A 15,847-nucleotide genomic window follows, 5' to 3' on the forward strand; every position below is an offset into this window, starting at 1 on the left:
GCTTTCCCTTGAGCTTTTGATATATAAAAGGTCATGGTAATATAAGAATATCTTGTAAGTTTCAGAGCTGAAAACTTCCTTGTTAGTCAAAGAAAAGCTTTTATTGACACCAGGCCCGGCAAACGCTTGATCTGGAAATATGCCTCCCTGTGACATCAGAGTGTTGTGAAACACCGCCTTAACTGAAGAAGACGAACGCCTGATTTTGTAGCCCCACCTACCGATTTGTGCATGACATGTTATAGATAAATAACATAGGCCTACGTGGAGCTAAACCGGATCGAACTCCCAAGCAATAAACATGCTGCATAAGCTTAATTCGGATTCCAATATTATGAATGCATGGATGAACTTTATTTTTAATGAATATCCAGCTCACGTGGGGAAGACATTGCGCGTTTGTTCCTTCATTTCACCACGGATTCGTTTGTAAACAAGAGACTGTATTTGCAGACAGGATGAGATTACAAGAATGAATGAAGCAACACACTTATGTGAGTAAAAAAAGTTTTTTATATGTGACAGTATTGGATTGTTACAGATCGTTTGTTATCTATTGATTATGTGTACGTGTCTAACTGAACATAACTTAGCACACTGTCACAGGCTGGAGAATCCTTTATTTGAGGTGTTGTTGGTTCATTGTGCTGCGATTTGTGATCAGACTCGGACATGTATGGGTCAGGGCTCGCAAAGCCCAACGTCCCGGGGCTATGTGTTTTCCAGACGGGCTACCAAAACGTATCACCGGCCTCTTAAATAGTGAAATAACATTCCTGTCTTGATGTGCGTTGTTCACTCTCTTGACTTAATATTTGAAGGAAAAATACAATCACTGAAGTTTTGATTATGCTGATTTGTCTGACTCTGCAGTGAGGCTCATGCGTGCGTGTGTGTGTTAGTGATGCACGGTTCGCGGTAATAAAAAATAACATTCCAATTAATTGCGGGTGGATGAGAGATAAATCATTGTGTTTGTTTGATAAAGACATTTTGCGAGCCCTGTAGGTGAATCATTCCGGTTGCAGTTTTCCCACACGCTTTCAAAACAATTCCTCACGTGTACTCACGGGGGAGCTGAAGCTCATTATAATATGCAAAGCTTATCCAATCATAGCAGTGGGCGTGCGTTTACTTCCAAGTCTTCAGTGCGGCACGCCCATAAAAAGTATAGAGTGTTCCATGAGAGAGGCTCAAAACCAGGGAAGAAAATAGCCTATTACTTATTCATTATGATGTTTTTGAATGTAAAAACCACGCAAACGTCATAAGTTGACCTCATACAACAGTATAAAAAAATAAAAGCCAGTTCATGACCCCTTTAAAAACACTGATTTATTTGCAACTTTGGGGGCGGCAGTGGCTCAGTGGTTCATGTAGGTTGTCTACAAACCGGAAGGTTGGTGGTTCATTCCCCGGTTCCACCTAACCCCAGCTGCTCCTAACGAGCTGGATGGTGCCTTGCATGGCTGACACCGCCGTTGGTGTATGAATGGGTGAATGTGAGGCAATATGTAAAGTGCTGGATGGCCATGGGTCTGTTGAAAGCGCTATATAAATGCAGTCCATTTACCATTTTTTAAAGAGTTAATTGACTCATTCATTAATCCAATTTATTCAAAACACTGAATCAGTGTTGCAGATGTTCTGCTTTGCCTTTGTTTGAAAAAAAGTAACTGAAATGTTACCTTATATTAACTTCTTGTGCAGGGGTGGCGAACTCCGGTCCTGGAGAGCCTCAGTCCGGTAGAGTTCAGCTCCAACCCAGATAAAGCTCACCTGCCTGTAGCTTCCTAGTATTCCTTCAGACCTTGACTAAGTTGACCCTGTCCCAAATGGCACACTTCATGTGCACTTTCGGTCTTGTGGACTTACAAAGGTGTCCGTTAAGTCCATGAGACCGCAGGGTGTCCCAGTTGTCATTTTAGGTCTCAGAAGGGTGCTCGCGAGCGCCCCCCCCTGAGGTCGATATGGGCCCTCGATGCGCACTTCTGCCGAGCCCGCACTGGTGCGAGCTACGCAGTGGACTTCTTCCCGGCAGTCAAAGCGGCATTACGTTGTGAAAGTGCAGACTCAGAGGAAGACCGTGAGGGTTTAGGGTGCCATTTGGGACAGGGCCTAACTTGTTCAGGTGTGTTTGAATAGGGTTGAAGCAAAACTCTGCAGGACTATAGCTCTCCATGACCGGAGTTCGCCATTCCTGTTCTTGTTTATTGTTGTATAAAAGTAAATCACACAACCATGCTGCCTCCTTGTTATTTAGAATTATTTATAATTATTATTATATTATTATTATAAACACTGTATAATTAGTTATTGTTCTTGGTGTGACCAGTTCTTTACTCAAGCTGTTGTTGTGAACTTCTGTTGTTTCTTGAAGTAGAGACCAGGAGACGTCGGGATCAAACAGAAGTGATTCTTTTAATGAGAACTCTCTGTGCTGCAAGTCGTCCGAAAACAGTCTGATTTAACAGTACAAGATAATGCAATTTATCTACATTTCAAGGGGAGGGATTATACAGCTGGGGAGGAGACATTCAAAATAGGGACACACCCCAAACATTCCTGTCTCATCAGCCATAATTCAATCAGCATAACAGTGCCATTCAAATGCATAGATGCTAATCCAATCACTCAGGCAGTATTGCTCTAAACTTGTCATGGTAAATAGTCAGGAAGTGCATAAAGACAAAAGACTTAGGGCCCTATTTTAACGATCTGAAACGCAAGTGTCAAAGCGCGAACCGCAAGTAACTTTGTGGGCGGGTCTCGGCGCTGTTGCTATTTTCCCGGCGGGATAAATGGCTCTTGCGCCCGGCGCAAATCTAAAATGGGTTGGTCTGAAGTAGCTTCATTATTCATAGGTGTGGTTTGGGCGTAACGTGAATAAACCAATCCGAGCGTCATCCAACATTCCCTTTAAAAGCAGGTGCGCAAGTTCCATTATGGATTGCTATTATTATGGCGTATTTACCAGGCGCACGCCAGGAGCGGTTCACAGCCGAGGAGACTGATGTTCTTGTAAGAGCAGTGAAAGACAGAGAAGTGAAGTTGTAATGTTGTACATTATGGTAAAGGTGATTTCACAGTCTTTTTTTTTTTCAGTCTTTCAGTTTTTTCAGTTTTTCAGTCGATTTTTTTTCCTGGTTCTTGACGGACAAACCAATTTGTCAGATGTCCTTATATACATATATGTCTTGCCACTATTGGGCAAACAGGTCTTATCCTTAATTATTACAATTAGCCTGAATCATTTGTAAGCTAGATTTATGCCTATTTTTTCACATCTTCGTGGCACACCACAATGATTTCCGTCATCTCATGTGTTAATATTTTTTTAGTGTAACAATTTATGATTTGCAAAAATAACTGTTGCATCTGTGTAGATTACATGAGCAAAGTGTATGCGCGTTGTGCACGCTATACATTATGGTCAAGCATGCGCCCTTAAAATAGCATAATGAACAACGCGCAACGCGCCACTGACTTTAGACTAGGTTTTTTCTGGTCAGTGGCGCAATTGTTTAATGGAACAGCAAAATAGCACCAGGGATTGTTTGCGCCGGAACACGCCTCCTTTTTTGCGCTGAACCGCCCAGGGAGCGCAAGTGCATTCACTAGTTTAGCGACGTGCTTCTGTGGAGGGAAAAGCGTGCAAGGGTGCAAAATAGGAATGACACATGCGTCGGTGTACAAAGTCAATTGCGCTGGGTGCAAGATAGGGCCCTATATGTCTCAACCACTTACACAGCCTGACGTAATCTCCTTAGAATTTCCTCAAGTTTACTTCAAAATGTAAAACACAAATATAGATAATGTTTTCAGTTATATTCTATTACATTGGAACCTAGATATAACCATGTATAAATTTGTAATCCAACACTGTCATTGGTCAGATCTTATGAAAGGCGGATCCTGAATCTGTGGCATAAGAAAGAGCAGTCTCACAAGAAGTTCTCTGGGAAACTCTTTGGTTTTTCCTTACTTGTTTTACATGCTCACTAAAGTGTTGTATAAAATTAGGCTGTTTAACAAAAATGTGAAAACGCGCCTGTAAAGAACATGTTTTATCAATGTAGCGCTGGAAAGAATTGAACTTTCAATGCAAAGGTGCTTATACAAAGAGTAATTTCGATAGCACAAGCTCACGTTTAGATTAAGTTTTTATTTGTCAGAACAGATGTTTCATCTGTGCTGTCATTCCTATAACATCTTTATGAATCTAGCATGTCTCTTAATTAGTGCCCACATGTTCATTTATCCTCACCGTCACTCACTGTGAGAGGAGACACAAGCTTGTGTATGTTTCCACCCTTTAAACACTCACATCCTTTTAATTAAGCCTTAATCTTCCCCTGGCAGAAAGCTTCATGTAGCCTGCTAATTGAATTAATAGAGGGAAGATGTTTCTAAGTATGCACTTAGCTGATTTAATTAATGTGATTTATGCTTGGTTTGTCTCCATGAGACCCTGGGAGAAAGACAAGCATAATTTCCTCACTTTGCTGCCATCGGTGGGCCGACAACATGATAAATCCATGTGCTGCTGGGTGCTGACTGTCACTGATCACTTTTATTCTCTTTATTCTCTGCTGTCTGTGATTCACAGAGTCTGGCAGCCAACTGGAAACACATCACCTCCGCCAAAAGGACTATCATCCACGTCCCATCATTGGGTAATTCCTTTGCATCTGTTATGATGGCTGCCGGTCACATAATATTTTTAAGGGAAAAATAAATGTATTTAGGTGTACCTGCAGAAAAGGTAACAAAAAAACACAAATGTATTTATCCAAAACTTGTCATTGAGACCTGCACTGGCTATTGAGATGAAATTGTAAGAGTGTGAATTGTAATCACCAGCAGATGGAGTGTGATTTTTGCACTGGGGGTGGCTGAGGAGAGGCCTGTGTGAGCTCAGATAATTAAGAAGTTGAACCCTATTGTTTTTATTGCCTCGCTCTGTTAGTTCGCTTGCATTTAATCATTTCATTATAGAGATTCATTTCTAGCAGTCTTTTTGAGGATTCCGAGTGTCCTGACTTAGAATAGAGTCATTAACGTATTGGTAAAATGTTTAAAATGTCATTTCAAATCATTTTCATTTGTTTGCCAGGATATTCCCAGCATCAGCGACTCAGTCTCAGGGGATTTGATGTACTTCAGAATACCCAGATGGGGCGACTATGTGACATCAGAGGTAAGGGTTTTAACCATGACGCAATCAAATTGGATTGACAGAAGACACATGAAAGCGAACACGGTACTGTCACACACAGATGAAAACGTCGAGGTCATCTATGTGTCTCCGGTGTGTCTGGGAGAGGATGTTCTCCAGTACTACACTCACCTGCTGGGCCTGCAGACAGCCATTGAGCTGGGTGACGCTTCTGCGCCTGAGTCCCTCTGTGCCAAACGCTTCACCATCCTCATGCCAGAAGCAATGGAGTATTTTTCAGTATGGTGCACCACACACACACACAAACACACACACGCACTCAAACCTTGGTGTTCATACACAGATCTTTTGTCTCCGCTCAAAAAGTGATTTCTGAAGTATGGTGGTGAACATAAATTTGTAAATAATTTTCATAGAAGAATTTGTTGTGTTATTTCTCACCTGTAGAGGGTGACAGAGGCACCCTGCATACTCTTACAGTTTTTCTCAGTCGCTTTGGTACATTTCTCAGATCAGAACTGAAATTCTCAAAGCTACCTGTTCAATCTTCACATCATTGTGTCACTTGTGCACATCAAAAAGCAGTTTCTCATTTCTTGGAAGTTACAAATGCTTGTGTACATCCATGCAAATGATTATGTACAATTCTCTGCTGTTTCCTACATTATCAGTTGCTTATGTCATGTTGATCAAAATATATTATAATGTGTCTCTGTTGAATAGTCTTACCCCCCACAACATTTAGGCATTAGTTCATAGCATAAGTCTTTACATGCAAAATGGTTGAACAAGTTGTCATAAAATGTCAAGCATATTTCTATACATTTCCGTTAGACGTTCACATTTCTACTTTTGTTTTTCTGGGGGGGGGGGTTCTTTGTGCTATGCAGTGCTGTCTTTTCCTTTCTGTATCGCAATGACATGGTCTGTCAACAAATTACAGTACAAACAGTAAAAGCATAAATGTGAATATTGTCCAGTCTCTTGCATTCAAACTCCCACATACACAAAGGTGTAACCTACAATTTACAATAATTGTCATCAAAATTTTAGCCATATTTACTTCAGAACCAGAGTACAGTTATATTGACAACATGACTAAGCAATTTGACTGTCTTATTCATACACAATGACACAAGGACCTGTTCATTGACACAGATATTTACTTTTGAGAGATGAACTAAGGATTTTGAGCAAGAGACTGGCTTTTGCAGGTAATCCATGGTGTTTTGCTATTTGTACGAATTGTTTTGAGATATGGACTTACTGTTTTGCAAATGTCGAGGATGATTCGAGAAATGTACCAAAGCGACTGAGAAAAACTGTAATGCAATGACCTCTGGATTAATATTTGCATAGATAGATAGATAGATAGATAGATAGATAGATAGATAGATAGATAGATAGATAGATAGATAGATAGATAGATAGATAGATAGATAGATAGATAGATAGATAGATAGATAGATAGATAGATAGATAGATAGATAGATAGATGGATGGATGGATGGATGGATGGATGGATGGATGGATGGATGGATGGATGGATGGATGGATGGATGGATAGACAGATGGATAGACAGATGGATAGATGGATGGATAGACAGATGGATGGATGGATGGATGGATGGATGGATGGATGGATGGATGGAAGGGTAAACAGACAATAGATGGATAGATAGAAAGACACAGAAAGATAGACAGACAGATAGACAGACAGATAGATAGATAGATAGATAGATAGATAGATAGATAGATAGATAGATAGATAGATAGATAGATAGATAGATGGATGGATGGATGGATGGATGGATGGATGGATGGATGGATGGATGGATGGATGGATGGATGGATGGATGGATGGATGGATGGATGGATGGATGGATGGATGGATGGATGGAAGGGTAGACAGACGATAGATGGATAGATAGAAAGACACAGAACGATAGATTGATAGATAGATAGATAGATAGATAGATAGATAGATAGATAGATAGATAGATAGATAGATAGATAGATAGATAGATAGATAGATAGATAGATAGATAGATAGATAGATAGATAGATAGATAGATAGTTGGATGGATGGATGGATGGATGGATGGATGGATGGATGGATGGATGGATGGATGGATGGATGGATGGATGGATGGATGGATGGACGGACGGACGGGTGGATGGATGGATGGATGGATAGAAAGACACAGAATGATAGATAGATAGATAGATAGATAGATAGATAGATAGATAGATAGATGGATGGATGGATGGATGGATGGATGGATGGATGGATGGATGGATGGATGGATGGATGGATGGATGGATGGATGGATGGATGGATGGATGGATGGATGGATGGATGGATGGATGGATGGATGGATGGATGGACGGACAGGTGGGTGGGTGGATGGATGGATGGATGGATAGACAGATGGATAGATGGATGGATAGACAGATGGATGGATGGATGGATGGATGGATGGATGGATGGATGGATGGATGGATGGATGGATGGATGGATGGATGGATGGATGGACGGACGGATGGATGGACGGACGGGTGGATGGATGGATGGATGGATGGATGGATGGATGGATAGAAAGACACAGAATGATAGATAGATAGATAGATAGATAGATAGATAGATAGATAGATAGATAGATAGATAGATAGATAGATGGATGGATGGATGGATGGATGGATGGATGGATGGATGGATGGATGGACGGACGGACGGACGGACGGACGGACGGGTGGGTGGGTGGGTGGATGGATGGATGGATGGATGGATGGATGGATGGATGGATGGATGGATAGACAGATGGATAGATGGATGGATAGACAGATGGATGGATGGATGGATGGATGGAAGGGTAAACAGACAATAGATGGATAGATAGAAAGACACAGAAAGATAGACAGACAGATAGACAGACAGATAGACAGACAGATAGATAGATAGATAGATAGATAGATAGATAGATAGATAGATAGATAGATAGATAGATAGATAGATAGATAGATAGATAGATAGATAGATAGATAGATAGATAGATAGATAGATAGATAGATAGATAGATAGATAGATAGATAGATAGATAGATAGTTGGATGGATGGATGGATGGATGGATGGATGGATGGATGGATGGATGGATGGATGGATGGATGGATGGATGGACGGACGGGTGGATGGATGGATGGATGGATAGAAAGACACAGAATGATAGATAGATAGATAGATAGATAGATAGATAGATAGATAGATAGATAGATAGATAGATGGATGGATGGATGGATGGATGGATGGATGGATGGATGGATGGATGGATGGATGGATGGATGGATGGATGGATGGATGGATGGATGGATGGATGGATGGACGGACAGGTGGGTGGGTGGATGGATGGATGGATGGATAGACAGATGGATAGATGGATGGATAGACAGATGGATGGATGGATGGATGGATGGATGGATGGATGGATGGATGGATGGATGGATGGATGGACGGACGGATGGATGGACGGACGGGTGGATGGATGGATGGATGGATGGATGGATGGATGGATAGAAAGACACAGAATGATAGATAGATAGATAGATAGATAGATAGATAGATAGATAGATAGATAGATAGATAGATAGATGGATGGATGGATGGATGGATGGATGGATGGATGGATGGATGGATGGATGGATGGATGGATGGATGGATGGATGGATGGATGGACGGACGGACGGACGGACAGGTGGGTGGGTGGATGGATGGATGGATGGATGGATGGATGGATGGATGGATGGATAGACAGATGGATAGATGGATGGATAGACAGATGGATGGATGGATGGATGGATGGAAGGGTAAACAGACAATAGATGGATAGATAGAAAGACACAGAAAGATAGACAGACAGATAGACAGACAGATAGACAGACAGATAGATAGATAGATAGATAGATAGATAGATAGATAGATAGATAGATAGATAGATAGATAGATAGATAGATAGATAGATAGATAGATAGATAGATAGATAGATAGATGGATGGATGGATGGATGGATGGATGGATGGATGGATGGATGGATGGATGGATGGATGGATGGATGGATGGATGGATAGACAGATGGATAGATGGATGGATAGACAGATGGATGGATGGATGGATGGATGGATGGATGGATGGATGGATGGATGGATGGATGGAAGGGTAAACAGACAATAGATGGATAGATAGAAAGACACAGAAAGATAGACAGACAGATAGACAGACAGATAGACAGACAGATAGATAGATAGATAGATAGATAGATAGATAGATAGATAGATAGATAGATAGATAGATAGATAGATAGATAGATAGATAGATAGATAGATAGATAGATAGATAGATGGATGGATGGATGGATGGATGGATGGATGGATGGATGGATGGATGGATGGATGGATGGATGGATGGATGGATGGATGGATGGATGGATGGATGGATGGATGGATGGATGGAAGGGTAGACAGACGATAGATGGATAGATAGAAAGACACAGAACGATAGATAGATAGATTGATTGATAGATAGATAGATAGATAGATAGATAGATAGATAGATAGATAGATAGATAGATAGATAGATAGATAGATAGATAGATAGATAGATAGATAGATAGATAGATAGATAGATAGATAGATAGATAGATAGATAGATAGATAGATAGATAGGTCTGACTGCCTGCATGTGTCACACAACGCGCCTCTGTTATTTATTGCCGCATAGTGCAGGAGTGGCACGCGCTGCCTCTTCCCTGTCGATTCCTCTCCGTGTGTAAACTCTGCCAGACGTGTCAGCAGGATAAATCTCTGTTAGCCATTGCTGCCAGCGTGGCGTGCCAATGACAGACGGGACAATTCTGCTTGGATCAAACATACAGATGTGGAGTAATTAGTGCTTTCCCCATGGAGCCCATCACTAAGCACATAGTAAAGACAAGAGGCTGAAGAGGTGCACGGCCCTCCCCTGACTCTCCTTTATCAATTTAACGTGTTGGAGTACAGGAGAGGTCATGACCCCTCCGGCTGCATGTAATGGGTCCAATGTGTTTGTGCTCGTTCATAAATTACAGCCATAAACAAAGGGAGGGGTAAGACCTTAGAGCTGGAGTGGAAAGGACAGTTATTTATGTACACAAAGACCTCTGAGAGTTCACCTTTGTGTAGGAAAGATACATAATAAACATTTATTTTCGTAATGTATTATCCTTATACAGCATTAATTCTGCAGCTTTTGTGCTCTTCAAATTGACAACGTGCATTATATTCCTCTTTTAGACCCGAAACATGTGTCTAGCTTCGCTCCTGAAGTACAGCCCACGAACACTAAAGCGCATCAAGAATTTGATCCAGGGGAAGCAGGCCTACATGATCGGCGGAGTCACCCACATTGATGAACTGGCTGTGGCAGATGAGCTCGAAGTTCCTCTTTTGGGCACAGAGCCTGCGGTGGCCCAGCTATACGGCACTAAATCCGGAGGAAGAAGGATCTTCAGTTGCGCTGGAGTCGATATGCCTCCAGGAAAGTGGGATATATACACCTTGGAGCAGGTGAGTGTGCCATCCGTCCGTCAATAATATATTTATAATATTAAGAGTCATTCATATGTCTCTCTTCCAGCTTTATGAAGGTCTGGCCCAGTTGATGACAGAACACATGGAAGTCCATCGATGGCTCTTCAAGATAGATAGCGAAGTGGGTGGACGAGGAACGGCTTATTGTGATGTCTGCAACCTAAAATGCCGCAAATGGGCACAGCAGGAGTTTAGCCGCCATGGGCCTAAACAGTGGAAAATGTCACTGCCTCAAGTAAGGGTAAGACTGCTTTCATTTTAATGGGGAGAAACTGAAACACTCAGTTTCAGTCAATCTCATGTCAATCTTGAGTACCTATAGAGTAGCATTGCATCTTTCATATCTCTGAAAAGTCTTTAGTTTTATTATATTTGTAAAAGAAAGATAGGATGTACCGAGTCTTTCCGGAAAAAAACCCAGCGGCTGGGGGCGTACCGTGTGGGCGGAGCTAAAGAATGACGAGCGCGCGCAGCTATTGCGTTGAGAGCGTTTGAAAGCTCTGACATCCTTAAACGTGGAAAAAAAACTTTATCCTAAATAAACCATTGAGATCAACCAGATTTAGCCATACATAAATGATCCACAATCAGATCTAGAGGCTGAAATTGAACAGGAGAAGCAGCAACTACTACAGTAGGAGGAATTTATATATGCCTACTTGCTTAGCGGCTTGTCATGCTTACGAGTTTTACAACATTTTTGTGTGTTTACTCATGGTTTATGAGGACATAATTTGGTTTATGGACTGTATGCGATTTAATGTTAGCAGTAGCAAGCGGAATGATTTTGCACGTCAGACCAGTGCGTGTTTACATAGAAAAACAATGGAATAGTGGCGCATTTGAATGAACGAGTCGATAGCTTAACAACACAAAGACATTTGAATCAGTTTTACTCACCGCCTGCTTCCAACATACGGCGTGAACCTTAATCGCTGGGGCCGCTCCATCTTTCAGCATTAGACAAGCTACAAATCCGGAGTTGAACTGTACCTTGTTTATAAACCATCTTCGCCGAAATTCAGGGAACAAACAAAAACACTTGTACAACTCCGTTGCTGCTCCGGAAAAACAAACTCCATCCACTGTCCCATTAACGCTGGGTTCTTTGGGAAGCTGTGTAGGGTTGTCTTGCCCTGACAACCAAAAACACACTTCTTTGGTGACATTGTTGATTTCGTGAAGTCCTGTGACTGCAGCGCGCAGCCGGCTTTCCTAAAGCCTTGTTTATACTTTCGCGTTTGCTCTCTCGCTCTAGTCACACGCGTCCTTCTGGGAGAAGAGCCCATACGGCCCGTACAAGGACATTCCGCCCTATCTGACGTCAGATGGACCCATACTCGGAAAGAAAACTTTTCTAAACTTATGAGAAACTGGAAGGAGTAAACAAACTTCCAACTTTTTAAAAAATAACTTTGTCCATGTTTAAGGAGAGGAATCCAAGTCTTTAACAGTGTAAAAAGCTCATTATGCATGAAACAGCAGCCCCCCCCCCTCCTTTAATTTAATTAAAGGATTAGTTCAGTTGAAAATAAAAATTACCTGATAATTTACTCACCCCCATCTCATCCAAGATGTTCATGTCTTTCTTTCTTCAGTCAAAAAGAAATTGGGTTTTTTGAGGGAAACATTTCAGGATTTTTCTCCACATAATGGTTTTCTAAGGTCCAAATCAATGCAGTTTCAAAGGGCTTCGATGGGCTTCAAAGGCTCGATCCCAGCTGAGGAATAGGGTCTTATCTAGCGAAACCATCTGTCATTTTCATTTTCTTTTTAACCTCAAATGCGCAACTTGGGTGTTGTTATTCTTCACTGCATATGATGTCATCATGTCGGAAAGGTCGCGGCCGTGACATATGTGGAAGTACCGACCCAGTGTTAAAACGAACGTGCAAACACTAAATCAAATGCCCTTTACAAAAATATAGGTAAAAAAACAATGTCGGACAAAGTTTTTCGGCACTGGGTCGGTACTTCCATCCATAGATATGTACACCTACGCCACAGACGTGACCTTTCTGACGTGATGACGTCATACGCAGTGAAGAAGAACAATGCATTTGAAGAGAAAAAGTATATAAATGTTTTAGTTTTTTTTTTTTAAATGACTTATGGAACTCTCAACTTCGCGTATGCATCGAGATTTGTATGGTAACTTAATAAACAGTTGTTAACAAAAAAAATGACAGATGGTTTCCCTAGATAAGACCCTATTACTCGGCTGGGATCGCGCAGAGCCTCTGAAGCCCTTTGAAACCGCATTAATTTGGACCTTCAATTCGTTGGTTGCCATTGAAATACATTATATGAAGAAAAAATCATGGAATGTTTTCCTCAAAAAAACTAAATTTCTTTTCGACTGAAGAAGGAAAGACATGAACATCTTGAATGAGATGGGGGTGAGTAAATTCATTAATTTTAAAGGGATCTAATCCTTTAACTTTAAATAAACCTTCAGTTATACAATTGGATTATTACATTTTTTATTTATATTATATTATTATTTATTATTTTAATTATGTTTAATTTAATTATTTTCACCAGGATCATTTATACTGCTCATATTGGATCCCATTTTACATTTTATTTAAATGAAATTTTACTATTTCAGTTCTAAAATACCGTAGTACGTTAGCATTGTGTTTAATAAAACCCAAATACAATAGTGATAATACTAAACATTTCAAGGCAGGGTACATGCCAGTGATTTTGCCTTTAAAAAGAAAAAAAAATCAGAGAACATTTGTTCTGATTTGTCCTAAACGCAGTTAGACCATTCAAATGCACAGTCTGCATGAGTGCGTGCCTATTGTGCAAAAGTAGCAATTTAGAAGTATCAAGTGGCTTGTTTTTAAATGCAAAATGAAATGTGCCATTTCTCTTATTTTGCAAATGCAGCTACACTTCAGTCACTAGCGCTGTTCATTAGAATTTCTGCTTTGCCTGTTTTTTATATTTATACGCTGTACAAAACGCACCCTTGTCTCAATGGCAAGCCTTTCATTACTGACCAAGGCCAAACTTTGTTGCCATCATCATGATTTGTCTGGAGAGTGCTTATGACTCAAATTCATGGGAAATGAATAATGAGTCATTAGAATTTTAGCATATTTATGTATTCTAATTCAAATGTGATGTATTCAACACTCTGTTGTGTGCTTTAAAACACAACAGTTTTATCCGCCTGTAATCATGTTCATAACCCTCTCCTGCATCATATGCTTACAATTTGGCCCTTGATTTAAATACAGTGTTTTGCCATTACACCGTGAGCTTTGTATAAACTAATTACAGGGTTATCATCATACGCGGCTGTGTGCAAAATCAGACCTAGTTTCTTTTTTTTATAATTCCAGCCTTTTATTGTAACCTTCTGTCCCGGGGGCAATAGGAGGCCGCGTGTCCAACCTCCAAGCTATTAGCTCAGTCCCTAATTCACACTGAGGCCGAGAGAGGAATCTGGGGCTGTAATTGTGGTGGCATTGGCGCTGTTAATTACAGAGGTAAGCGGTTGAGGCCCAGCCAAGCTCCATTATGGTGATGGCGGTGAAGGAGCTTTAAATGGGGGGCTCTTCACCAGCTGGGGTCCCAGTGAGAGGAGAGGGAGCTGGGGCCTGATGAGCTGGCCTGCACCCTTAGGGCTTCTAGGCCATATGGAAGCCAGTACGGGCCTTTATTCTACCTCTTCAACCTTTTTAATCAATGGCAAGCTCTGCTAACAGAATGGAGAGCACAGAGGTTATTTCAGCGTGTCATTCATTTTCTACAAATCTGTATTCACACTTTTAGTGGCAATTGTGCCGTTGTGCAGCGCCCCTCATGCCTGAATTTTGCTAAATGCTCACTGTTCTGTTTACGGTCGCGTATTTGCATGTCATTCGTTTTATTTATATTTTTGTTATGCTCATTGCATTTTATCTTTATTACTCTAAGCTAATAAATTCAGCAGCAAATGCGGAAATATTACAGAGGAGATTTATCAGTGCAATGTTTTAATTGCAGTGGGTAATAAAGGATAAATATTGCCTTTTGTTCTTTAAGTACAAAAAATTAGTATGTATGATGTCTGCTGCATATTTGCAATGAATTTTTTTAAAACGTGCTTTTGAAGGGCCGCTATCCTCTGAGAAAAAATATTATGGTTTTGTAATTATCAGAACGCAATTATCAGTGCTCAGTGGCTTCACTTAAGTTTGTGTTTGGCTTTAGTTATGGGAGTCATAGGAGTTTAAATGCTGTTTTGCTTCTCTAGGGAGCTGTTTGTAGTATAATGCATCCTTTAATTTTCCCCCTGTCAAGCCCGGGTCTATGGTGAGCTCCCCCTCTATTTACCCTATTTACTGTGTGCACATTGTTTAATTGTTGATTGTGTAAGGAGCCTCTTCTAATGCAGGGGGAAGAAAACCAGAACCCATGTGGTCCTATAGAGGAAAAGCCACAAAGATAAGTGTGAAAACAGACCTAGAGGCAGTGTAAAGAAAGACTGTGTGATGTTTGCAATGTGTTCGGGAGGCCCACACCCCGAGGGGTGTTCCAGCCTGGGGCGAGCCTCACAGCTATTCAGAGAAGATGGGTTAAAGACATGCGGATCTCACTCTATTCAACGGCTGGGTGGACCCGTACACGCAACACTTTACACATTACAAACATGCACGTTCTGCCAGCACATGGGTCATTAGACACGAGGGAGCATTATACTAATAGCATCAACAGATAGACAGATTGTCTCCTACTTATTTTATTCAATGCATGTGGGATTACGTGTTGTACCACGTTTATTTTATTCGATTTTGAATGTAATGACACTTTCTGTGTTCCCCTTTGGTTAATGTTGCATTTGGGAAGTAATCCACAAATGTGTTCATAACCAGGCATTTTCAAACCCATTCAAAATGTCGACTTACCTGATATCATCACTATCGTTTTGTATGTCTAACATCTGACATATAGGAAAGTTGTATCAGATGGCTAATGCGAAGTACTATTATTAAATAAAGAAAATATTTGAAGAATGTTTTACATATAATGAAAGTTAATGGGGTCCAAAA

The 15,847-nt window shown here is 40.8% G+C and overlaps 1 protein-coding gene across 2 annotated transcripts in view; it reads left to right on the top strand.

The window, feature by feature from the left end:
• iqch (IQ motif containing H) overlaps positions 1–15,847 on the top strand; it is a 38,009-nt gene that overhangs the window by 8,262 nt on the left and 13,900 nt on the right. For both annotated transcript variants that reach the window (XM_079825113.1, XM_079825114.1), the window contains 5 exons: positions 4,610–4,676; positions 5,117–5,200; positions 5,280–5,458; positions 10,503–10,775; positions 10,846–11,040. In XM_079825113.1, coding sequence (XP_079681239.1) covers positions 4,610–4,676; positions 5,117–5,200; positions 5,280–5,458; positions 10,503–10,775; positions 10,846–11,040 — 798 coding nt within the window. The remainder of the gene's footprint in view (positions 1–4,609; positions 4,677–5,116; positions 5,201–5,279; positions 5,459–10,502; positions 10,776–10,845; positions 11,041–15,847) is intronic.

This window comes from Gobio gobio, assembly GCF_949357685.1.
Source record: "Gobio gobio genome assembly, chromosome: 9".
NCBI classification, from domain to species: domain Eukaryota; kingdom Metazoa; phylum Chordata; class Actinopteri; order Cypriniformes; family Gobionidae; genus Gobio; species Gobio gobio.